General features: G+C 37.9%; 1 protein-coding gene across 3 annotated transcripts in view; it reads left to right on the top strand.

The window, feature by feature from the left end:
- The first annotated feature begins 3,298 nt into the window (after window positions 1–3,298).
- Window positions 3,299–26,588, top strand: part of GRHL1 (grainyhead like transcription factor 1) — a 77,389-nt gene continuing 54,099 nt past the window's right edge. Inside the window, exons 1-9 of one of the 3 annotated variants that reach the window (XM_051976108.1) lie at window positions 3,299–3,580; window positions 4,668–5,277; window positions 7,800–7,986; window positions 13,285–13,355; window positions 14,979–15,369; window positions 16,410–16,486; window positions 17,734–17,890; window positions 18,082–18,193; window positions 19,139–19,233. In XM_051976108.1, coding sequence (XP_051832068.1) covers window positions 5,228–5,277; window positions 7,800–7,986; window positions 13,285–13,355; window positions 14,979–15,369; window positions 16,410–16,486; window positions 17,734–17,890; window positions 18,082–18,193; window positions 19,139–19,233 — 1,140 coding nt within the window. In that variant the 5' untranslated portion in view covers window positions 3,299–3,580; window positions 4,668–5,227. Of the gene's footprint in view, window positions 3,581–3,607; window positions 3,829–4,517; window positions 5,278–7,799; window positions 7,987–13,284; window positions 13,356–14,978; window positions 15,370–16,409; window positions 16,487–17,733; window positions 17,891–18,081; window positions 18,194–19,138; window positions 19,234–26,588 lie in introns of those variants that run through there. The other 2 variants (XM_051976109.1, XM_051976107.1) reach the window with 2 other exon arrangements.

Below are 26,588 nucleotides of genomic sequence, written 5' to 3' on the forward strand. Positions count from 1 at the left end.
GGAACATAGTCTGACAAACTGCTGCAATGCCATGACCACAGCACTGAAGTCCTAGAAAAGAAAGTTCTTGCCACCAAAGTTCTTGATATTGTCAAATGTCACCATCAGAAAATGATATGTTTTTTTCCCCAATGAAAAGGATATGAAATACTATAGATAAATTACTATAGACTTTGCCACTGCACTCTAAGGTTCATGGGATTTTCCCCTCTGATTTGAAGCTGAAACTGTCTATATGTTGTTTCTCCCATTTAAAGGGGAGCTCCTTAAGAGCAAGCAATGCTATATTTTTCTATTCATATGTATTTTGCACATAGTAAGCCCTTAATAAATACTTCATTCATGCATGTATGCATTCATTCTTCTAGCTTTGAGATCACACAGTGATCCTATCTATGATTCATCAAATTTAGAGCCAAAAAGGACCTTAAGGATTACTTAATTGAATTCTTAATGTTGGGTTCATGAACTTGATTTTGAAAAATATTTTGATACTTATTTCTGTATATTTCATTTTCTTTGTAATCCTATACATTTTATTTTATATGTTTATAATCATTATTCTGAGAAAGGATTTCCAAAAGGGTACATGATTCAAAAAAGATCAACACTCCCCTTATTTGCTCTGACTCCCTCATTTTATAGATTGAGACATAGAGAGGTAAAGTTAGTGGCCAATTAGTTCTAGGACCAAGTTCACCCCTCCCCAACAGTTCCTTAGATTCCACCTCCAGGATTCTTTGTGCTACACCATTGCTGATTTCTCTGTATCAATCCTAGATCTGGAAAGGATAAGGACTGAGAGACAAAGTCATCCTGAGGAAGGAGAATTGGAGAAATGGAAAGAATTACAGTGTATATATACTTGAGCAGATGCTGCAAATGGACATTGAGTTGGGTCCAGGATTAAACAAAAAGAGTGCAAACTAGATGGTACTGAAATGAAATGAAATGAAACTTATAAATTTCTCCATGAAACAAAGACCCTGCTTTTTAATGCCAATACCAATGTTGTTGCATGACTCTGTCGTAGTTTCTGAAAAGTTAAAAAATGAGAATCATTCAGAGGACTATAAAAATGTAAATAGTTGGATATGAGCAGGCTGTAACACAAAACAAAAGCAACATAAGGATAACTGGAATTACGGATAACATCAACGCAACATATGATTCAAAAAATGGACTGATCATGTAATAAGAGCAGAGCTAACTGATAAGCAATCCATGTGCTCCATTGGTATCCTTTATATCAGGGGAAAGTGAGACAGGTTCTTAGCATGTTGCATGAATCCTCTATGGCACATTTATAGGTAGACATAGATGAGTCACAAAGGAAGGTATGGATGGATGGTTTGTGATCTGCATTTTGAAGGGAATGTTCACTTAGATAAAATCATAGATCCACCTGTGATTTGAGAGTAAACTGCACTGAATGTAGGCTTGTTTGATGTCAGATTTCTTTGGAGGTTTTGGAAGGAAGGGGTTGAAGGAAAATGCAGAGCCAGGAGAAACAAGGACTATCATTTAGAGAGGTTAAGTAGCTCTTAGTTTCTCAATCAACAAACATTTATTAAGCACTATTTATGTACCAGGAGTTATTCTAGGTGCAGGGGAGAGATACAAAAGCAAAAGTCCCTGTCCTCAAGGAACTTATAGTCTGTTGAGGGTGAGGATCATAAACATGCAATATATATGTATACCAGAATAAAAAATAATTTAAAATTTAATTTAGGGGAGGGGAGTAACTAACAACCCGGGGAAAAAGGAAAGGATTCCTGGAGAAGGTTCACTTGGGTTTTGAAAAAATGAAAAGATTCTGAGAGGTAAAGATGAGAAGTGGCTGCATTCTAGACAACCATTGCAAAGATAGTGAAACCTGAGATGGGGTTTGGCTGGAATCTGAAGCCAAGGTAGTGAATATATAGCAAGATTGAAAAGGTAGGTTAGTGTCAAGATGTGAAGGTTTTTCAAAGCCAAATAAAGGAGTTTATGCTTGACCATAAAGGTAATGGGGAATCACTGGGGTTTATTGCAAGGGAGTAACTCGGTAAGACCTGCACTTGAGGAAAATCACTTTGTCAGCTATGTTTAACAAGGATCAGAGAGGGAGTGACTTGAGGCCAAAAGACCAATTAGGACGAAATTGTAATAACTAGGTAAGAGGCAGAGGACCTGAAGAGTGGTGATTTGTGTGTGAATAAAAAGATGAAGAGTGTCAGAGATGTGATAAAGTACATCGAGATTCTGTGTGGGGTGGCAGTGGTAAAGTGCAGGAATTAGAATCGGGAAAATTTGGGTTCAAGTCTGGTATCTGACACACGCTAGCTGTGATCGTGGGCAAGGCACTTAAGGTCTGTTGATTATGTTTCAAATGAGCACCAAAGGTGGGAAAACTTTCCACACGGGAACTTCCCAAGACAGCCTAAAGTCACAGATTAAAAAAAACAACAAAGCAACACGATCATCAGACTGATACCAAAATATGGGGATGGTCTTTTCCCCTCTCCAGAACTCTAAAATGAGGGAATAGAACGAGACGATGTCGTTTTCAGCTTTAAAATTGTACTCCCCAAATTTAATAATATAAAAAAATTATGTTTCCATAGTCTTTTTACTAGAAGTCAGAAGATCTGGATTTGTTAATCGTAGCCCTGCCAGTTAATTGCACAGTTTTTTGGATTTGTCTCGGTCCCCAGTCTTATCCTGTTTCCCTATCTACCAACTAAGAGTGTTGCACTAGTTCTCTGAGGCCCCTTCCAGCCCTGACATTCTGTCACATTTGCCTCAGGGAGTTGAGCAAAGGGTGCCTTCCTCGTCGGTTTCCTTAGCTGCAAAAGCTGGGGAGCCAGAGGCAGTAAGGGAGTGCCCAGGTACAGGGAAGATCGGGGACTCTGGACGCTCACCACAGGTGAGGATCTAAGTTAGGATTCGTAGGGAGGTAGAAGAGGACCAGGGAATGTGGGCGTCCTACATGCTCAGAGACAGATGGAAGAGGGCAAGGACTGGTGCTTTTGTCACTTGTCGTACTCCTGGGTCATCGGGGCTGAGGCAGTGAGCGCTCGGGGCTCTTGCCAGCCGCACTTACTCCGGGATTCCATACCGAACGTAGAGCACCCCAAGATTCCACACCCAAAGCCACGTCTCTGCCTCTTTCCCCACCTTTACTCTTCTTTTCTCCTAGTAATGTGAATGCTCAGAGTCCCAATCAAGCACCTTCGCAGGTTTCCCAACCCCCAGAGGCCCCACCCACGCGGCGCCAGCCAATGAGAAGCCAGGCCGGTGCCCTGGGATGGGGGGGGGCCCCATGCGCTCCGCGGGCGCCTGGGCCAGCTCAGAGAGCAAGAAAAGCGAACCTAACCCGTCTGAGCCGCTGCTCCGGACCTAGACAAACGCGGTCGCCGCGCGCCCGCCCGCCCGCCAACAGCCAACCGCGCCGCCTCCTCTTCTGTCCCCCCACCCCCCGTCGGGTGCACTGTCCCAACCCGAAAGTCCAGTTCTGCGACCGGGCCGGCGGCGGCGGCGGCAGAAAGAGAGCGAGACCCAGAGAGCGGGAGAACGAGATGACCCAGGAGTACGACAAGTGAGTGAGGGTGAGGGGAGCACGCGCCGGGGCCGGGGAGCGAGCCTGACGGCCAGACCCTACCGGGAGGAGGGGGCACCCTCTTTCCAGTTGTGCTAAGGAAGATGTACCCCGTAGGAGGGCCTTCCATCGTTTCCTCAGCGCTTAGTGTTGTGCCTGGACATAGTGAGAGCTTACTAAATGTGCGTTGACCGACTGAGTGACCAACAGTCTCCTGTCGGGCGAGGGGGTGGCCCTGGTCCTGAGAGGTAGGTAGAGTGAAGACACCCAGCCGGGGGAGCAGCCTCACCTCCTCCTCCTGTTCTCTTTCTTTCTCTTCCTCCTCCTCCTCTTTTTCCTCCTGCTGTCAGCTTAGCCCGGCTTGGCTCCCACTCGCGGCCCCGGGGCAGTGCAGGTGAATCGGCGGGATGCGGGGGTTGAGGCTCTGGCCAGCGGAGGGAGGAGGCTGCTCTCGCCTAACCTCCCTGTTCCTCCATCTGCCCTGGCAGCTTCCCCTCTGCCCCGGATCGGGGGGTTGGGGTGGAGGTGGAGGACAGTCCGTGGGTCCCCTGTGGCACAGCGCCGTAGACTTGTCCTGGTACTGCCACCAGCCACCTGGATCACCTTGGGCGTTCTCTCCCGGACCTCAATTTGTCTTAAGATTTGGAGGTTGGACATGGATGGATGAGAGGGCTCTAAAGTTCCTTCCAGCCCCCAATCCCATGAGCCCTTCAATCTCGTTTCCCCCAGTCTGGGAAGAGCCTAGTCTAGACATCTGCCCCGAGGGCTCGGCACCCCCGACCTCCCTCTCCATCCTCCTCCCCCAATTCCCAGGCTCAGGTGCTCTCCTGGCCCTTTGATCCCGGGCTGAATTGGGTTGGAGGTCGATTGTCCTGGATTGAGCGCACGCTCGGTGTCTCTGTGGCTAAAGCCAGGTGTGTGTGTGTGTGTGTGTGTGTGTGTGTGTGTGTGTGTGTGCACGCGCGCGCGCGTTAGGTAGGTGCTGGATGCCTTTTCACCTTTTTGACTTCTCTCTCTGTCTCTCTCCTCTCCATTCCCCCCCCCCCCCCCCTTCCTTATTCTTTGTTTAATTGAAACAACTCCGGAGGAGATTCTTGGCTTTGGGGAAACTCGACACCTGAAAGGCGTTGGTCCTCCTCCTCCGGCTTCTCCTTCCTTGTAGTCTAGTCCTCCTTCATCTCCCTTTAAATGCTGAGTGTGGAGAACAATCAGTCTGTGTGTCCGAAGGAGCCTCTGAGTCCCAAAGCTTCTCTTTCCACCTCCACCCCCACCCCATTAAAAAAAATGAAAAGAAAAAAAAAGCAGTCTGTGGGTGCAGGAGGACTGGCACTTGCCACTTATGGCTGTTCTAAAAAATAGAATCCTGCAGCATTGTTCTCTGGTGCCACATCGCCATCCTCTCAAAGCCCCCCACCTCCTTTTAAAATAAGAGTTTAGGTTAAAGTATAGGAGAAGAGCTGGAAGACTGAAGCATCATTACACGAGACACACCTATTTTATTTTATTCCATAATGGCTTGAGTGTTGTGTCATTTGAAAAAGAGATTCCATACTCAGGCCTTTAGTGATTTTTAAATCGATGCGCAGATAGGAACTCCGAAAATCCTTTCCCCTCGTGCTCCTTCCCTCTTGTGCTCCGTAGCTGCTAATGGATTTCTTTGAGACGCACTCCACAGCCGGAAAAGTGGATTTATCCAGGTAATCTGATGTGTCTAAAATATATAGTTGCAAATGAATGGCAATAGAGAACTTTTCTGGAGTACAGATATCGAGGGAAATGACCTTGTTTTGTGCGTTTTGGTGGTCTTATCCCCTGGTTTTGTGAGGAGGGAATTGCATTTGGCTTAAAAAATATTTTCAAACTGCTAAGGGGCTTATTTTGTTACTTGTATCATTGGTGGTAATTACAAATTACTCAGATCTACACTATCAAGAACATGACTTATAAATATGGATAATTAACTAGAAAGTACCATATTTCCAGAGATCTCTTTAGATTTCCATTGGTAAAACAAACAACAAAAAACATAAACATGAAAAACCAGTAAATTTCTCTAAAAAAGCAAATAGTCTGTTGAAAAATTGCCATTTAACACAGATTTGGCATGGATATTTTTGAAAACTTTTTTTCTAACTAGGAATCGTGTAAGTTCAGTTTGTTATAATGGAGTTTGCAAAATTTATCAAAATACTGGTAAGCAAATATTTCAGTGTGTTGATGAAATCTTTCTTTAATTATAATAAATAATGACATGGAATAAAATCTTTACTATTATGCATTTATTTATTCATTTATAGTCTTAAATCATAATCACAAAGGTACCCATTGAGTCATTTAACACACATTGTTAAATGTATTTTTGTGAAAAAATATATGAAGCAAAAAAAATTTGGTTTGTTTTCTGATTGAAAAATAATTGAGAACAGGGAGAGAAAGTAGAGAAGGTAGAAAGACTAGCATATCAGGAATGGAAGAATCCTATGCTGTCATAACATTTCTGAAAGTTATTTTGATTTTTAATAATACCCTAGTATATAAGAATAATCACTGTAATATGTGGCTCATTAGCTGTAATCAACCCCATTATTTTTCAAGGAAATGTCCATTCTCTACAATTTAAAAGTTGTTTTTTTTTTTTTTAATTTTCAATGTGTTCAAATAAAGTTTATTTAGAAATAGACAATACACTGCACAAACTTCCTTCATAAGCCAGTTTCTGGTATTTTATGCCTGGACATAAGTAAAACAGTGATTTTGAGTTTTATAATTCATCCCGATTCAGAAGGCAGCATTTGAACCCAGCTCTTCTCCATAGTCTGCCCTTTTTTCATACCACCATATTGCTTTCACACACACACACACACACACACACACACACACACACACACACACACACTCATCCTATCCCCACCTCCCAACCCCAATCAAAGATGGTCTCATTTTCCCAAATGAATCTTTAGCTCTGTTTTTTAAAGAGTTTGGGTGTCTGCCAAACCCTACACTTTGTTGATAGCTTTAAAAGATAATCTTTCTACACTCACTCAAAGTAGGTAGGTTACCTTTAGGCCATTCACACATTTCATTTGAGTGTTGCAATGAGAAATGAGTCTTATAAACACCTGTAATGCTTAAATTTGCTTGTTCTCAGATTAGCGATTATTCAGTACAGTTCTCAGCATTTTCACTTTTAAATTTGTTTTTCTTCTTTAAGAGTCTTTATACTTTTGTGAATTTAATTTTCTACTTCTTGGATATTTGAAGTTTTTTTCCATTATTAAATAATGCCAACTGTATAATAGTTGAGACTGTTTGCATTTCAGATTTTTTGGAATCAGTGGTGTTTGTTTTAATATGCTAAAATAAAATTTAATCTGCAATTCAATGAAAGCACAGGTTAAGGAGAAAAGTTAGTGTAGGTTATTTTACCACAATATCAAAACCTTACAAATGTTATACAGAGTGATAAGTGAGGAAAAACTTAAAAAAAAAAGATATTTTTCTGATAAAATCACTCAATAGCTCTGAACATAGTTATAGATTATTGAATGTTTATCTTAAAGATAAATAGTTAAACTATCTTGCTAGAAAATTACACTGCTTTGCTAATTTACAGTCCCCCTTGGCCACATTCCATGTTGAATCTTTGGGGAATCAGCAACATATTATAACTTTCTTACATACCCCCAAGGAGTAAATGAGGTACCTCTTTTCCTTTCCACTCCTACCCCAATAACCTTTTGTCAGTAGAGGCTAAGAAATTGTTGAAGGCATGGAAACCAACAGTAAAGAGCAAGGAAATAAACTGTAGCAGTGTGTTGATAGAATTACTCAGATTCTAAGAGAATATATTTGTAACTAGATGGTGCCCAAAGAAAATGAATGTTCTATTGTCATACTATGTCCTTATATCTGTTTATATAGAGTATTTGAATAGCAAAGCATTCTCTTACATGGTTTGGCAAACTATCCAGTTTATGTTGGGTTCCAAGTATAGGTTAGCTGCAGATTCCCATGAGGTCTAAATACTCTGTATTCTACTGGGTGGCCTCTGGGGTTACAGTTAAGTGGGCTGTTCTGTTTGATGATATCTGGCCTTAAATTGACTCACCCGGATTTATGGGACAAAAGAATTTCAAGATTTTTCTTAGTGATTTTTAGCTGCTTTTTATGTCTTATAAGATGTCCATTGGTTTTATTTGTCTAATTTTTGTTTTTAAAGCAAAAGGCCAGTGTTGGTTCTTCAGAATGAAGCACTCTATCCACAGCGGCGCTCTTACACCAGTGAAGATGAAGCCTGGAAATCTTTCCTGGAAAACCCTCTTACTGCGGCCACCAAAGCGATGATGAGTATCAATGGAGATGAAGACAGTGCGGCTGCTCTTGGTCTGCTCTATGACTATTATAAGGTAGCCAGCCCTCTCTCCTTGTTAAAGGCTTAACAACAGCTCAAGATGCACTCGATTAAACTGCACATAAAACAGTAATTTGCTAGTAGAATGTAATGCAAGTTGCTCTGTAGTGACTATAAATAATCTAATGAGTACTTTGAGTTAATGTGGTTCAAAGCTGAAAATCTGCAATCAGAGAATCAAAGGACTGTTTTTAAAACTTCTGAAGTAACCAGCTGCTCTGGGATCTGTCTTTATAAGTGAAACATGAAGCTGTTGCAAAGATGATAGAGGATGGGTACTATTGATAGACATTCTGCAGAAGGGAGTCTTAGTTTTGGTAACAACTATCAACCAATGAACAAGCATTTATTAGGTACCTAGTACTAGAAGGGACTTTATGGTTAAGGGGGGGCTAGAGTGACACTTTGGGTCAGGAGGACCTGAGTTCAAATCCAGTGATCCAGGGTAAATCATTTAACTCTGTTTGCCTCAGTTTCCTCATCTGACAAATGAACTAAAAAAGGAAATGGCAAACCACTTTTAGTATTATTAAGTAAACCTCAAATGGGGTCATAAAGAGAAGAACAATACTGAATAAACAATAAGCCAGAGATTTGCTAACTATTGGAAATATAAAGACCAAATAAAATTTATACTGCAAAAAGAATTATTGTACTGATTCCCTTTGGATTGGGCATGGCATGTGGACTCTTAACTCTTGCATGTGGTATATTTATTCTAATCAAGGTGGTTTGTTTTTTGATGACATTTCAAGGTCCTTTGTTGTGGATAAAGGAACCTTGGAATTCAAATGCTGTCTCTGATACAGGACACCTTTGTGACAATAGACAAGTCATTGAGGTCCCTCTCAGTCACTTAGATAACTCTCTACAATTATGACTTAAAAGAAAAATTGCTGTTGGGTATTGAAAGAAGGAGTTTCTAATACAAATGAAATCATAAGTCCAGCCTAAAACCATAACAAATCAGTATTCTTCATTAAATATGAAAGTAGAATTAATCTAGTTTCTGGATCCTTATTAAATTCTGTCTGCATTTAGAAACATAAAGGATATGAGTTAAGCTTAATAGCACAGTAATTCTATTCCTCTGTATTGATCTCCTTTGCTGTCATCTGAAGGTAATGCTATTATTCATCCATCAGAAGAATATATATTTTTAATAATTTTTCTTGTAGTGGTAATTAAACATTGTTATAGTAGTTCAGTATTAAGCTTCAGGACTTTGACGTGGATCATCTCTCCACATGCTCTTACTTGATGACTTCATCATCTCATGTGGATTTAATTATCATCTTTATGCTGATGACTCACATATCTATATGTCTAGCCCCATTTTCTCTTCTGAGTTCCAGTCGTGTGTCATCAATTACTTATTGGGCATTTCAAACATGTCCAAAATAATTTTTCTACCATCCTTCTTTCCCAGTCAACATGTCTTCTGAAGTTTCTTATTTCTATCCTAGGTACCCTTTTCCTTCCAAATACTCCAATTTGAAACTTATGCAAACTCTCTGACTCTTCTCATTTCCTTATCCTACATATCCAGTCCACTGCTAAATGTTTTTATGTTCACAATTCTTGCTTCCTCTCCTCTCTACTCATATAGTCTACTGCTACCTCTTAGTTCAAGTCTTCATCACATCTTGCCTGTGTAGTAGCCTCCTAGTTGAATCTAAAACTTGAATCTGAAGTTTTCTTAAAATGCAGGTCTTACCATGTTGGTGTTTTTTACTTAATAAACTTCTGTGGTTTTCTTTTGCCTCCAATATTAAATAAATATAAATTCCCCTGGCATTTGAAGCTTTTTACAACCTGGCCCTAACTTACCTTTTTATTCTTGTTATATATTCCTCCTTTCCCTGTGCCAGTCAAAAATGATTACATCTTCTCTCACTAGGCTTTAGTACTGGCTGTCCCCCATGCTTGGACTGCATATTTCCTTTTAACTAGAGCCTCATAGAACTTATTTTATCCAAGAAACAATTCAAACACTTTGTCTATATCAAAAGTGTCAAAAACATGGTCTACAACCTTCCTAAGTGTAGTCAAAATCCAATTAAGATAGAATTGGGAATTACTGAACAAAATAAATAAAAACATAATAAAACATAGATAATGCCAATAAGTGGTTTTCTAATTCAATATGTACCTGCAGACATTCATAAGAATCCATAAGAATACAGTGCAGTGGCTCCTGTTTCTATTTGAGATTGGCAACATTGTTGTACCTGAAGCATTTCTTGATCTCTCACTTCTTATGTCTAATCACCTGGTCATTATTTTATACTTATTCCGTATATATTTATTCTCTATGTACTTATATTGTCCCCTCTAATTCTGTATATTCTTATATTATCTCCTCTAATAAAATATAAGCTCTTTGAGAATAATGGTGTTCTTTGTATTCCCAGTGCTTAGCATAGAGGTGGGCACGTGGTGCCTGCTTTTTGATTGCCTGAAAAATCTCAAGGTGCCTTCTTGAGGGCAAGGACTGTTTCATTTCTGACCTCTCTCTGGATGTTTATTCCTTGTTTGACTTTGGGCAAGTCACAAAACCTCCTCAGGTCAATTTATTCACCCTGAGAATGGGAGAGTAGGTTATATTCTTAACTTCTGAGGTGCCTTCTAGCCCTAGATTTATATCCCTTGAGCCACTTTTTGTCTCTTTATTCCAGTAGAGTGCCTGTCACAAAAATGAATGTTTGCCAATTGTCTAATTTTTCATTTATAGAGGCAAAGCCATTACTAAAACCCTGATCCAATCTATCTCCTCTTCCCTATAATAGCTTTGCTTTATTGCTTCCTTGGGATTTATTGTTCATTTCTGTTTGACTCTGACTTTTCTTAATGATAGCACTCCAGTGGTTTGCTAATTTCTTCTCTAGTGGATTAAGGCAGACAGATTAAATGACTTGCCTAGGGTCACACAATTAGTGTGCTTAAATTTGAAACCAGATTTAAATTTAAGTCTTTTGAACCCCAAGTCCAGCACTCTATCCACCATGGCAGAGTGGTGAGCCACTGTGGTGGATGTAGTGGCCCCACAGTCTTGGTGTAGTTTTATCATCTTGTGAGTGAGTTGCTGGAAGCCAAGGGACAGAATGTCTTAGTGTGAAAAATCTGCTTCTATCACCACGTTCTTTTCAGTGGTAAAGAAAGATTCTCTTCCTTAACTTTGACTCAGGAAAGGCTTTTGGAAATACAAAATGACAAAGTAAAGAGAAATAGACTCTTTGGTTGGAGACCTGAATATGTAGTTTAACAAAATTCATTCCTGGCACCAGGTGCTGACTCTTGTTTTGTTTTCTGGTTGGAGGTTATAGTTTGGATTTTTTGTGAATCTAGAAGAAATCTTCTGAGGAATGGTTCTTAGAGAGCTTTTGCCTGGGGAGATTAGCCCAGAAAGATTCCTTTGACATGGAAGTTAAAAATCTATGTACCCTTTTGATGTCAAATTTATTAATTCAGTCTATGAAAAAAACACAAGTTGTAAAGATGGCAGTTGTTGTGGCATATGTCTAATAAGCAAAATTTGTGATATGAAACCTATGAGTATATGTGGGGGGTATGCATGCATGTTTAAAAGTTCCCTAGATAATTTTGAAATTTTTGTGAGCCAAGGGAAGGGTCAAGTCTTTAGCACTGCTTGCTAGGCAAGCCTTTGAGGTAAGAAGTTCAAAACTAGATGCTTTTAATGACCTAACTTTATTTGTTCTCAGTTATCTAAATAAGCATCAATCATTATTATGTAATATCTTTCAAAGCTTTACTAAAGCTATTTGAAGAACCCACTTAAGAATTAGCACATAGTTTACAGTGAAAATCTTTTAAAACTATATAATGGGGAAAGAAAAAAAATAGAAATGCAGCTTTCCATATCTTGAGTTAGTGTATGACTCTCAAGGATATTTAAGGAAATTAATCATTTAAAGGCCAGGATTTAAGTCTGAGAAGTAAATTGCTTACTTGACTGACAGGTTCTACTCCTGTGCCCGCCCCTATATTTAACTTACTCTTAGAGGAATAGTACTGGAGAAAATTAACTGAAAAGTGAAAAGTTGACAGATGTTTGGTGTGTAGAAAAGTTTTCATTTCATAGATCTTTATTGTATTTTCTGTATTATGTCAGTAAAAGTTTTAAAATACCTTCTGCCAGAAGGTATTTCTGGATAAGATATCTTTCTTTTAACAGAAAAAATAGATTATTTGCTGTGTTCTAGTGAATTGAGTTTACTTGACAATCCAGAAAAAAAATTTGCATCATTGACTGGACTCCCCAGAATAAGTAGTGCTTATATTTTAGTACCTTATTGGACACATGATCTTATGAATACAGATGCTTGCATTGTGCATTTTCTTTGTAAAAGGGGTCTAGCATACTGGAGATCCTTCTCTGGTTCTTTTTTTTATTCTGGTATGACTAAAACTATCCATCTGTTTTTTTCTTTATTTTTCAGCCAAGTGTTATCTAATATAGTAAAAAAAATTAATAAGCTATATCCTAAACTAAGTGATTTTAAGCAACGAGGGTGACTTGGTATATAGAGTGCTAGACTGGAGTCAGGGAGACTAGTTCAAATCAGACACTATCTGTGTGACCCTGGACAAGTCACTTTGCCTCAGTTTTCTCCTCTGTAAATTGGAGATAATAATACCATCTACTTGCCAGGACTGTTGTGAAGAGCAAATGAGAGAATATTTGTGAAGTACCTAGTATCTGGTAAACATTGTATAAATGCTACCTCTTTTTGTGGTGGTGGTTGTGATTCATCTATCTTTGGGAGAAGTACAGTGGTTAAAAATCCAGCCTTAAGACCAGAAAGATCCAGGTTCAGGTTCTGTCTCTGACACAAACAGGAGGTATGATTCTGAGCAAGTTCTGGAACCTCTCATTGCCTCAGGAGACTTTCTAGGACTAGAAGTTCCTGAGAGGTTGCTACCTGCATGGGTAGAAAGACTTTCTTCATTTAGGAGTTCTTCATGAAAGGGAATCACAGGTTCTGCCCTATCCTTGTTTGGTCTTTGCATGAGGGAAACATCACGGCATTGTGGGTAGAGCCTTAGTCAGTGGTGGTCTTAGGGACAACCTGGTGCAAACCCTGTCTCTGGAACATGTAGTTGTGTGGCCATGTGGAAGATGGCACCTCTGCAAGTCTCAAGACAGTAAAACACTGATGGTTTCTCTGGGGTTCTTCATACCAGTGAAATCATAGATCTGGAGAAAAAGAAATCTTTGGCTGAATCACCATTGGTTGAAGACCTGAATTCTTTGTGTGTCTTAATTCATAAGGTTCCCAGAGAGAGAAGATTATCCACAGCAAAGCCAGATGTTGAACACCCTGACCCAGATCACAACAAAAGGTACTTGTTTAAATTCACAGCAATATATAATAGGGCAGTTGAAAGATGTCCTATTTCTGTGAGAATTCCAATTTGTTAAAGGTATCTGTTTTGGATTTGATACAGATAAGAGAGAGTACTGGGGAGAGCTGGATGGGTGAAAGAATTACTGCTTAATTTCTGTTATTGATCCTCACTAGAATGCTTATAGTTAGAGAAAGTTTCTGTTATATTTAAAATGAGATCTTATTCCTCTAGCAGAATTAACTTCACTAATTTAAAAAACATATATGTATATTTTTATCTTTAAGGAGAACTAACTAAATTAAAAAATAAAAACTTGAAATACCAGCAGCTCTTGATTTATCAGCACATGAGCAGCCAGATGGCACAGAGGAAAGAGCACTGGGCATAGAGTCAGGAAGACTCAACTGTATGAGTTCAAATCCAGCCTCAGATACTTGCTGTGCTACTCTGGGAAAATCACTTAACATTCTTTGTCTCATTTTCCTCATCTGTAAAATGAGCTGGATGTCAAACCATTCCAATATCTTTGTCCAAAAAAAAACCCTCAAATGGAACATTAAGAGTCAGACATGACTGAACAACCCTTGGTTTATCAGCACATAGGTTTATCTATGGCACATATAATTTAAAGTTGACTTCAATGATATATCTTAAGTGTCTTTACCACAACCTTAGTTGATAAATGGACAGGCAGCATAATATCAAAGGAACACTATTTTTAGTATCAGAGGGTCTGGTTCAAATCCAAGCCTTGGGGAACCTTGGGCAAATAATTTTTTAAACTTAATTTTTCTCATTTATGAAATGAGAAAGTTGGACTAGAATGGGACTAAAGTCCCAACGAAATGTAAATTCTATGAAATTAAAATTCATTTTGATAGCTTCCTAAGTATAACACAAAAAGAAAATATACTATATATTACAAAGTTCCATAAAAATAATTTGGGGGTTTTCAGATATTTTAGTCTGTCCAATAGACGTATATTGTTTCATTAACAAAGAAAATGTTGTGGAGACTCCACAGTGAATCTTTTTGAAAGTAGTTCTATTTGTTTTAATCTGTAGAATTTTGAAGTTTTTTGAAATCTACTATACATTAGTCTGCTTTTAAATTTTATCTACTGGAAACAAAAGAGAAGTGTATTTTTTTTAAATTGTCATCAAAACCAAAATCTATTAGGTACTGGGAATCAAAGTGGAATTGGCTTTTTTTTTGTTTTTAGTGCTGGGCTGCTGATGAAAGTAATGATTATTGGGATGTGTATCATCAACCCAGTTTAGCTGTGTTTGTATCTATGTCCCTCTAGAGATAGAATTGTTTTATCAAGATGATCCAAAATAAAAAGTTTAAGGGGATTGCTCAGCAGTACCCTACACTAACTTTCATTTAGTATTCTTGGGTTTAACTTGCAACTATTTTGAATGATCTTATCTCTCTAATTATAGGTTTTGAAAATTTTTGGTTTATTTGGTCTTTTGCCAAGTAAATTGTATGTGACCTAATGATATGTTTAAATACTTTTGGACAAGAAAACTGTAAAAAAAAAAAAAAAAAAAAAAAAAGGGGGGGGGTATCAAAATTGAGTTTCAAATCAGTTTTCTTCTCTTCTCTTAAAGAAACAGCATACCAAATGTGACTGAACAACCCCTCATTTCTGCTGGAGAAAATAGAGTACAAGTTCTGAAAAATGTGCCATTTAACATTGTCCTACCCCATGGCAACCAACTGGGCATCGATAAGAGAAGTCATCTAACTGCTCCTGACACCACGGTCACTGTGTCCATAGCGACAATGCCTACACACTCCATCAAGACAGAATCTCAGCCACATAGCTTTGCTGTAGGAATTCCCCCAGCAGTTTATCATCCAGAGCCCGCTGAGCGTGTAGTGGTGTTCGACCGCAGCCTTAACCCTGATCAGTTCAACTCAGGTGCTCAGCCCCCAAATGCTCAGAGGCGGACTCCAGACTCTACCTTCTCAGAGACCTTCAAGGAAGGTGTACAAGAGGTACAGGAAACAACAAATCTTCCTAATAGGGCTGTGCATAAGTATCAGGTTCTACCTTTTCCTTGTTATATAAGACTGAAATCTCAGTCTGAAATGGATTAGAAATAGAAGATTTTTTTTTTAAGGGAAAAAGCCCATGGGTATAATTGAGCAAACTAAGCCTATAAAACCAGAAATAATTATCAAAAGCATGGCTAATCTTACTAGCAGTTGGTTTTAAAGATCATGATTTCAGCTAAATAATTTGCTGAAGGATAGAGGAAAAAAAAAACATTTGTAGTCTCATTGATAACAGGTATCTTCAAATAGTTTGTTTAATTTAGATTGTATTCTTTATTAAAACTTACAAGCCTTTTAGAACTATTTACTCCTTTAATATATAACTATCTAATTGCTTCATATCATATTTATGCTTTGTGCCTCTTAGTTGTTACCATAATTTTAAACAAGTCATTTGTTAGAGGTTGCTTAGAGGTTACTCTACGAGATAGTTGGATTCTGATGTCAACTTCGTGGTGTAAAGTTGACAAATAACTCCATTGATTTCCAAGTATTTTCTCTTGATAAATGCTAAATTTCATATCAGGTAAGAAATGGAGAATGTAAAGATATGAGCTTTGGGATTAGAAATTGAACAGGAATATCGCTTGAGAAATACTCCAAATTTATCTAGCTATAATGTGTGCTTGATACTATATTTTGAACTTGGCACTCTGGAATACTTGACTACTAAACTTTAGGAATAAGTAAATTGAATTTCTAATTGCAAAACTAACACTTACATCAGAATTCAGAATGTATGGAGAAGATAATATATAATAATGAATCACAGATACTTTGTGGAAGTGCTCAGAATCGGTCTTAATTTATATGTTTTATTTGTGAACATTAATATTGGAAGAGTATAAAGTTACTCTTAAAACATATCCTTTTGATACTGCACAGGATTTTGAGTTTTTGCAGGCCCAAACCTTTGCTTCTGTCTTTTGTAACCATCATCAGTTAAATAATTGTGCCTTATTATATTGTTTGTATTTCAGGTTTTCTTTCCTTCGGATCTCAGTCTGAGGATGCCTGGCATGAATTCAGAAGACTATGTGTTTGACAGTGTCTCAGGGTAATAATGATGTAATTTTTTTTCTTTACAACTTGTGAGATTTTTCTACATGGCTTGATGAAGACTTTTTTCTCATTTTTATTATGCCAGTAAGCTTACTTAACAAAGATGGATTACTTATTTGCTAGGATTTCCATGATAACAATAGTTTTGGGGTAGTTGTGATCTTTTCAGGAGAAATATTTTGCTTGGAACTGTTTTTCTAGGTGGAGTTCTTTAAATAATAGAGTTGAAACCCTCAGCTCTCTTCTTCCTATGATTTTTTTAGGGGGCATGCTAATGTAATAAAATGTAATATACATAAAACACTTGGCAACCATTAAATTGCTCCACAAATGTTAGCTGTTATGGAGTCTAGGAGAAGAAATGGAAAGAGAATAGGTGGGCTATGGCTAGGATTCCTTGTAGCTATAAAATTCTTTCTTTAACACTTTCAGAATAAAGTAGATTATTGCAAATAAGTACAAAAGAAAACCACTTTTAAAATGAATCTATATTCTTCCAGGGCATTTGCAAGGTTTAAAATATAGACAACAGTCATAACTATTTACTGAACTGGAATTGTTACTTGCATTGAGAAACTAGCTGTTTGAAACATTGTAATGAATATTGAAGAGCAAACAAGTTTTTGGATGATAAAATTTCTCTGCTCCTTTGGTTAAATATTGGAATAAGAGGCATATCTGCCTTAGATGTTTCTCTTCCTTAATTAATATGTACTTGATTTTTGTCTTCAAGAGAAATTTTAGTAGACCATGTTATGTATAATGATAATAATGATTGGCATTTAAATAGTAAAGCTTACAAATTCTTTTCATACGTTATCCCTTACAATAATGCTGTGAAGTAGATAACCTCCCTGTTTAACAGATGAGAAAACTAAATTTTAGAGAGGCAGGTGATGTGGCCCAAGACTCACACAGATTGTAAATGGCAAAGTAGGTGACTTAAACCAAAGTCTTCTGACTCCAAATCCAGGAATCTTTCCCTTCAACATGTCACTTCTTAAGTAGACTGAGGGTTTTTGTTTTGTTGTTGTTGTTGTTAAGTACTTCTGTGCAATAAATTATTTTCCTTATGGAAATAGTTAGAAAGGATTCTTTCTTAACATGGCAGAACCAATTGTGTTTTCCTTAGCAATTTAATATATCAATGGATTCACTGGACCTTCTCCAAATTAAACTAAATCACATTTATAGCCTTCCAGAAGAGTTACCTTAGTTTTCAATGCCTTTTTTGTCACATAGGAACAACTTTGAATACACTCTAGAAGCCTCAAAATCCCTTCGACAGAAGCCAGGAGATAGCACCATGACGTATCTGAACAAGGGCCAGTTTTACCCCGTCACTTTGAAAGAAGTGAGCAGCAATGAAGGAATTCACCATCCCATCAGCAAAGTCCGGGTAAGTGTATGGTCAGTTTTTTCTCCAGGAAATAAGGGACAAAGATTCTGTGTTCTCTTTCTAAAACAGAACTTGCTGCAGATCTCAAAGTGTAGCCTTGGGCTTCAAATGCAAAGGCTAATGTCAAGTAACACTTCTCAAAAAGATTCACCCTGTTTTCTCAACTTCTTTAACCTTTTGTCTTCTCTCAGAGCGTGATCATGGTGGTGTTTGCCGAAGACAAAACTCGGGAAGATCAACTAAGGCATTGGAAATACTGGCACTCGAGGCAACATACAGCCAAACAAAGATGCATTGATATAGGTAAGCAGCTCCTAAGCCTGTTCTTACCCTTAGAATTGCAAGCACTCATTTTTTCTTAAATCCAATTTTTTTTGGCAGTGATCAGCTTCCTGAAAAAAACCATTTTTATTTTTTCACCAGCCACTGGCCCTTTCCAAACATTGTCCTTAGTCTCTCAGAACTGTCATTGTCTCCACTTTCACCTCCTCCATAATGATTACTGTGTTCCATTTAAAGATGGGGATTCCAAATATATAGTAAACACAAAGGTGTCTCTTCACACAATTTAAAAATTTTTTAAATATTATTTATTCCAAATTTCTGTCATTTAGATAGGAGGGAGAAAAGGAGAAAATACTGTTGATTTACAATTGCCGATAAGGAAAATGGGAATGTGGCTTAATTCTAGTCTTCCTTAATTACTTGCAAGCTGAGCTACCCTGCCAACCACTTGATGTTTGGGACTAGAGTTAGAAATTAATTATCTGGTTCTTAATAGCAAATTTACATGCAAATCGATGTATTCTGAAGTAGCTTTATAAGGAGCTATATCTTTATATGATCTTTTGGGATATAGCACAGATGGTGGTTGTTACTCTCAGCAATATTCCCCTCCCCCATTTTCCCTGGAGTCCTAGTTTAGGAGTGAGGAGGAGAAAGGATCAAAGTCTTGTGATTAAACCAATATCTTTTTTTTTTTTTTTTGGCAAATTGTTTTACCTCTCCAGGTATCATTGTTGTCCTCTATAATGAGAGAATGTTAGATTAAATGATTTCAATGGGGACTTAGAGGCTAGAATTCTTTTTTTCATTTTTAATGTATTCTCTTCAACTCAAGAACATATTAGATTCAAATTCCTTGGGGAGATGAAAAACTCAATCTTATCTTGACACAAGTTTCATATTACCTAACTTAAATGAGAATTCACAAGTTTCATTTTCTCTTTTTCACTGTTTCTCTTATAGCTGACTATAAGGAAAGCTTCAATACCATCAGTAACATTGAAGAGATTGCCTATAATGCCATTTCTTTCACTTGGGATATTAATGATGAAGCAAAGGTATGTGCCAAAGCTCCAAAGGCTTCCTGTTCTTTCTGGTTTGTGAGGATAAAGGGGGGAGGAGTGCAGTGCTCTGACAGGTGACATTTTCTTTGCTGTTTCATTTTTGTACTGAGCAATAGATTGAATCATGTTTGATGAGAAGGTAGGTAGGCTGTTACTGTGAGTCACTGGAGTTGATGAAAATGAGATGGGATGGGGAAGGGAGGAAAATTAGTATTACACCATCGGGTTTTTCTTCCCTCTGATGATTCTCTTGTCTATTTAACTTTCCCAACATTTTAAGAAACAAAGCAAAGATATTTCTTCCCATTCTTCTGCAAAGATAATTTATCTTGACATACTTACACATGTGTAGTGCAGTAAATAAAGCATTAGAATTGGAGTCAGAAGTTCATGAATTTTCATCCTTAACCACTAACTCGCCATTTCACTTTGATTGTGACTCAACTTCCCTCTGACTCCATTTTTCAGTCTATAAAGTAGTATTAGTAATACTTGCCTACTCCCTTACTAATAGGGATATTGTAAGGGTTAATAAGATAATGTCTCTAAAGTTCATTAGGTTTCTTAGAGAAAGGCTTTACATACAACAGATCATTATTTTATTTCATTATATTTTCTCTACAAGTTCAACCTCATCCTTTTCTAAGTAATTCTTCTTTCTTTTTTTTTAAAAAAAGATATTTGAATAATTATCACTGATGTGGATGGTCATTTAGTTCTGGTGTCCTTTAAGAAAATGCAAGTTTAACACAAGAGCCATATGAACATAAACATAAAAGCACTTTTATACAAATAAATTCAGATCTAAATAACTGAAATAATATTTATTATTCATGGGTAGGTAAAGCCAGTATAATTTTTTAAGTGACAGCTTTACCTAACTAATCTATTTATTCAACATCATACCAATTAAATTACTAATAATTATTTTCTGAGTTAGAAAATAACAATAAAGTTCATTTGGAAGAACAAAAGATCAGGAACTTCAAAGAAAATAGGGGGAAATTATGTAAAGAAAGTAGATGTGTAAAAGGGATAATTTCAATTATTTTAAATTAAAAATTTCTTATGTAAATAAAACCTCTGTAGCCAAGAACAAAAGGGATGCAGAAAATTGGGGGGAATGAAAGTTTTATAGACAATTTCTTAGATAGGATGTAATTGAGTTATAATATTGTTGTGGCAATATTTCAAGAAGCATCCATTTTCATAGAGGGAGATGCATGTCCAGTATATGTTGACTAATGACAAAATAAATAATGAGCTAGTTTAGGAAAGGAAAGTAGGTCCTGTTAGTAACAGAGAGATCAAGGAGGGCTTCATGTAGAAGGTGGCATTTGAACTTAATGAAGGTTAGGGATTCTAGGAGATAGAAGCAAGGAAAGGAAGGAATGCATTCCAGGAATGGAGGATGGCTTGTGCAGAGGGAGATGGGAAGTAGAATTTTCTTTTTAAGGAACAACAAGAAGGGCAGGTTTGGCTACATGATAGAGTATAGGAAGGAGAGTGACGCATAATAAGGATGAAAAGGATTGGCACCAGGTTGTAAAGATCTTTAAAAGCCAAAAAAGGAGTTCCTGTTTTATCCAAAAACCAATAGAGAGGCATCAGTGTTTATTGAAGGAGTGATTTGGTCAGACCTGCATTTTAGGAAAATCGTTTTGGCAGGTGAATTAGAGAGAGAAGTGATAGATTTGAGGCAGGGAGGTCATTGTATCAGACCAGGTGAAAAGTGATTTAAAAGGGTGGTTTCTGTGTGAGTAGTGAAAAAGGGGATGCATCTAAAAGGTGTAGTGGATGTAAAAATGGCAGAATTTTGCAGCTGATCAGCTCTGTTGAGTGACAGTGAGGAATCAAAGATAAGCCTGAGGTTGAAATTTGGGAAACTATCAAGGGAAACTAAGCTTTGATAGAAATAGGAAAATACAAAAAAGGTGTGGAATTAGGAGGAAAGGTAAGGAGTTCTGTTTGAGATATATTGAATTTGAGTTGTCTTTGGGACTTCCTATTTGAAACATCCAATTAGTAGTTTGTAATGTGGAACAAGTGCTCAGGAGAGATGTTGAGGTTTGATATATAGATTTGGGAGTCTTCTGCATATAGATGATAATTAAACTCATGTGAACCAACAAGATCATCAGGTCAGAGATTATAGGGAGAGAAGACCCAAGACAAAGCTTTGAGGTAAACTCAAAATTAGGGGGCATTATATGGAGACCCAGAAGAGAATAATGTCTTTAAAACCCAGATGAGAGAGATTATCCCAGAGATGAAAGTGGTTAATTGTGCCAAATGTTAGACAGGTCAGGAAGAAAAAGGACTGAGAAAAAGGCCATTAAGTTTGACAGTTAAGAAATCTTAATACTTTGAAGAAGTGATATGATTAGAGAAAATCAAGGCAGGGAGTGCAGAAAGCTTTTTCTTTTTCTTTCTTTCTTTCTTTCTTTTTTTTTTTTTTAAAAAGGATTTTACCTGAGAAAGGGAAGAAAGGGACATGATGATAGTTTGATGGGATGGCAGGTTTTTGTTTTTTGTTTTTTTAGGACAGGGGAGACTTGAACGTGTTGCTAGGCAGTATGGAAGGAAGCAGTAGGTGAAAGGGTAGGCTCTGGAAAGAGACTGAAGGTTAAAAAGAGAAGTGACAATTGCCAGGCAATCTGCTGAAGAAGGCCAGAAGGACTCATGTAGAGCAATCAGTGGTGGTGAAGGCGCTACATTATTGGAATTTGGAATACAAGAGAAGATAATGGGGAATGACAAGGAGTTTGGGGATGAAGAGGAAGTTCAAATCAGGGCAAGTGACCTCTATTTTGCATTAAAGTTCCAAAGAGTGCCTCAGTTGGAGAGAGGGTGAGAGGAAGGGTTTGGGAGAGAAGATAAGATCTGACTCGTCCTCTCCGGGCAGTGGAATGAGGGAGGAGTAAAAGGGCTGGCCCGCTAGGGCAGACAACGTCCACTCAGCGCGGTCTGGAGCTCCTTCAGTGGCTCGGGCCCCAGTGCAGGGCGGCAGAGGCTGGGTGCATGCAGGCTCAGAACAGGAAAGGCCGCCCGCGAGGAGAGGACGCAGAGGTGGGCGAGCCCGGCAGAGCCCAGACACCGCAGTCCGACCTCCTGAGAAATTCTGCCAGTGGGGCCGCCTCTGTATTAAGAGGGGCCAGTGAGCGCGGCCCTCGCCTCTTGTCATAGACTGCTTCAAGGCGCAAGAACGGCTTTTGAGGCTGCAGATTCCAGCATATCAGTCAGCCCTCCCGTCTTAGGGGGTTTCCCAACACTGGTGAAAGGCGCACTTCTTTTTCGGACACACACCCCTCCCTCCGTCGTCCTCTTCCCTCTCCCCCGCCCCCCCCCAATGAATGTGTGATATCAGCAGGTGCTTCTTCGAGAGCTTGATGCTTTAGTGTTGTCTCCTTTGGTTAAGTGCCCACTCCAAAGCTGAAGGGAATCTGAATGCGCAATTCAACAAGAATTTATCAAGCCTGGGGAAGCACTAGGGGAGACAAAGACACAAATGAAATAGTGCAATAGTCCTTGCCTTAAAGGAGCTTAAGAAGGAAGAGCATTGGGACAAATATTTGCAGAATAAAGTGAAGGGAAAAGAATAATGTTAGTAACTGCTAATTAATCATCAATGCTTTTTGTAGGAGGTGTCAGTTATTTCTTGTTTTGTGAGAATTGGGGGATTCTGTGGGTCAGAAGTGAGGAAGATGGCATGGAGTGGACAGCCTGTACAGAGGCACAGAGGTAGTGTGATTTATGGGGCAAAGCAAAGAGGATGCTTGGACTGGAACATAGATGGTAGATGGTGGGTGAAGAGTTGACAAGGCATTGTCTGCAAAGATGCGGTGGAGCTGTAGGGAAGGTTTTTCTTTACATGCCAAAAAAAGGAATTTGTATTTTACACAAAAGAAAATGGGAAGCCCCTAAATGTTCCATATTGTTTATATAAAAGTAGAAAGGGAAAGCAAGTAATAGTGGCTTTTGTCCCTCCTTATTTGCCCTTGTTTAGTACTTTAAAATTTACTTTTAGCAGTTCATTCATGAGGAGCAGTATTGTTTCCTATTACTTTATGATTAATGGTAATTTAGCAAGGACCATGAGATAAGTGTAGTGAGACTTTTAGGAAGAAAAGGAAAGTTTCACTTTGTATAATAAGTTTTTTTCTTTTATTTTAACCAATAATATTTAATGGCACTGAGTTTGCTGGCCTCGACATTGCTGATAAAAAAAAAAAAAATGACCCATGCCCTCAGGAAGCTCCTATTCCCAAAGTAAATGGTAGACATATTTTCTTTGCACCATTAGGGATGATTAAGAAACTTTTAACAAAGATTCTGGGTGGGAGGATTCTTAGGCCTAACTTCAGTTGACTCATCTGCAACCTTGTGTAGGTCCCTTGTCCACTGGCCCACCTTTTCCCCCCAAATGCCTCTAGAAAAAAGTGACAAACTCATCAACCAGCTACTCTCAATGAGCTGTCCTTAAGGCTGATAAGCATTTGTTGGAGTGCTTTTTTGTGATATTTTGTCTGAGGGTCATTGTATATGTGTATTTTCAAACTCTGTTTGTTCACTGTATTATTCTTGGGGGTGAAAGTAATGAAAGCCAAGATGACAGAAAGGAATCATAATTATCAAAAGATTCACTTTGAAGGTCTATAACATATTAGTGTTAAAGAAGAACATGTGAGCAGGGAGTGGGGTGGGAAGCAGAGCAGTCTACATGGCTCTGCAAGCATCAATAAGTGTTGTGGGTAAACGAAGTTCATTTATCTTTCCAGACCCCCAAAGCTGATTTGGTTCTTAAGTCTTTTAGGAGAAAAACATTATGCCATCATCTAATTAGGCTGCCACCTTTTGAAACAGATCTCATATATCAGCCTTAAATGTGTTGAAATTAAGCATCCAGACTTTTAGCTTTCTTCAGCCAAGTTGATTTCTCTTTTTACTATTGAAGTAATTAATGCCCCTGGGCATGTGGAGACCACAAATTCTACATGCATGATCCTGTAGTAATATTTTCCCCCAAATACCCTCTCCATGCACTAAATTACTTATCCTTCTTGTTCAAATTTCTTTCAACAACTTTATCATATTCATTTTGTGAAAACTAGGTGGTTCATAATTTCAGTACTGTCAGGATAGATAACAGGTAGTTCAGAGACTTCCAGTATATCACACCTTGGCTGTGTTCATTGGCCCCATCCCAGCTCCTTTACCTTACAAGGATGTGAGAGACATATTCTGCTGCTAAAATAAGTAGACTAGCAATTTTCTCCCAAGATCTAAAGCTCTCATAGCTGTTGCTTTGTTGTTTTTGGGTTTTGAGCACTAATAGGATGAGTAAAATTAGGCTCTTGGCCAAATGCCAGCTAATTAAGCCACATTTTAATTTCTGCCTCCCACTCTGGAAATGGTTGTATTTCAGGGTCAGATGAGATAAAATCCCCTTTCCCCCCCAGCTAATGTGAATCTTCAGGTGGAAGGATGGGGAGGGATTCATCAACAAATATAGTCTCTGACTTAAAGCCACTCATATATAATCCCTCTTCCCTCACTTTCAACTATCTTTTCTATGGAAAACAATGTGAAAAAAACAACTCAAAGTTTTTAGAGCATTTGTAGACTTCCAAAGTTAAGGAACCTGGAAGCAGCAGAAAGATCTTTGATGAATTGAACGTCCTAGAGGTAACCGACAATACAATCTATTTACCTGGTGTCATCCTCCTTCTCAGTCATCTCCTCCACCTTAGATTGAATCTTTTTATTTAACTTTCTTGTATTGTCTCAAATCATATTGACTTAATATTTGAGTTTGTAAATATCCTTTTTTAAAAAAAATTTAAATGTCTCTAGGATTTGCATTAGTTCAGTCATTATTTTTTTAGTAAGATTAGTAAAAAATAAAAATGTAAAAGCTTTTATGGTTTATAAATGGCTTTCTTCACAACAAAAACAGGTATTTCAAAATAGGGATGATGATACCTGTAAGACTGATCTCCTGTAGGTGTGAAAGTTACATGGTTATATGTGTAAAATTGCCATGTAAACCTTAAAGCACTATATAAATATCAACTATTATTATTGTTGAATAGCATCAGTCTTGGTTTACAGATGAGGAGACTGAGTCTTAAAGCTTTTAAATGACTTATCCATTGTCACTTAAGGTACTAACTATTGGAATTAGCTCTTGAACCCAGGTCTTCTATGATAATTCTACTGCTCTTTTAGTTATATCACAGTGTCTCTTCTAGGTCATACTTCCACTTCCTAAAGTGAATGAGTTATTCTGAAATCATCTCCTCTGAGAGAATGGGAGTAGGTAGGGAGGTGATTTATGTAATTATAAAGACAAAAAACTTTTGTGGATGAGCAGGCCTGGATGGAGTGTTACAGTGGAGACTTCAAGCAATGTGGCAGACATAGGAGTTTGGGGAGTGACTTGTTTACAAAAAAAGGTTTGAAGATGCCAAAAACAAATTTTATTTTTTTTCTCAAATCTTCAATGTAAACTGAAAAAGAAAAGGAAACTGTCTTCTTCCTTTTCCTTCTGCAATTTCTGGCCCCATTTCCAGGACCCAGAACTTAGGCTAGTTCAAATAGCCTTAATTTAGCTACATTATGGGTTATTTAGGATCTTGTAGGCTAATCTGAGAAGCTTAAATGCCATAAATATCATTGTTTGTATGGGAAAAAAATTGAAGTTCCAAAAACTGAGAATCAAATTTCCTAAATGTAACTTGTTTAAAAGGTAGGTGTTACTAACTTCACTCTATCTACAATGTTTCCCCAACCAGATGACTAATTCTGGACTCTTATAGGTGCATAAAATAAGGTCTCAGATCCTTAAGAGCTGATTTGTCAATACTAATAGAAAGGGATTCAACCTTCTTAATGCCTTTGTGTTTTCTTTCCTGTCCTTGGGATAATAGTTTCAGAAATGAAAAATAGTTTGTGGAAGCAAATAAATTAATATACTTTATTACTTGCATTCTTAATAGATTGAAAAACTTAGGCAACTTCTACTAGGCAAAAGCTTTATGACACTTATTATCTGTGTGATTCCAGAAGCAGTAAAACTGTTGAGTTTAAATATGAAAACAGCATCATCTAAAGATAAAATAATTCTAGGATTAAGTAGTTTATTCAATGTAGTCAGATAACCCAAGGAAATATTTGACAAGAAAGGAATCCTGTTTTGCTTCGCTGAAAAACAACTGAATAAGTTTACTGAAAATCAGAGTTCAAAGACAAAAAACATCTTGGAAAAGTAGTCATTTGTGTCTTTTATCAATCTTTAACAAAGCAAATCCTTTTAGTAATAAACCCAGAGGCAGCAAAAGCCTCTCTGT

Source organism: Antechinus flavipes, chromosome 2, assembly GCF_016432865.1.
Source record: "Antechinus flavipes isolate AdamAnt ecotype Samford, QLD, Australia chromosome 2, AdamAnt_v2, whole genome shotgun sequence".
In the NCBI taxonomy this organism is placed as follows: domain Eukaryota; kingdom Metazoa; phylum Chordata; class Mammalia; order Dasyuromorphia; family Dasyuridae; genus Antechinus; species Antechinus flavipes.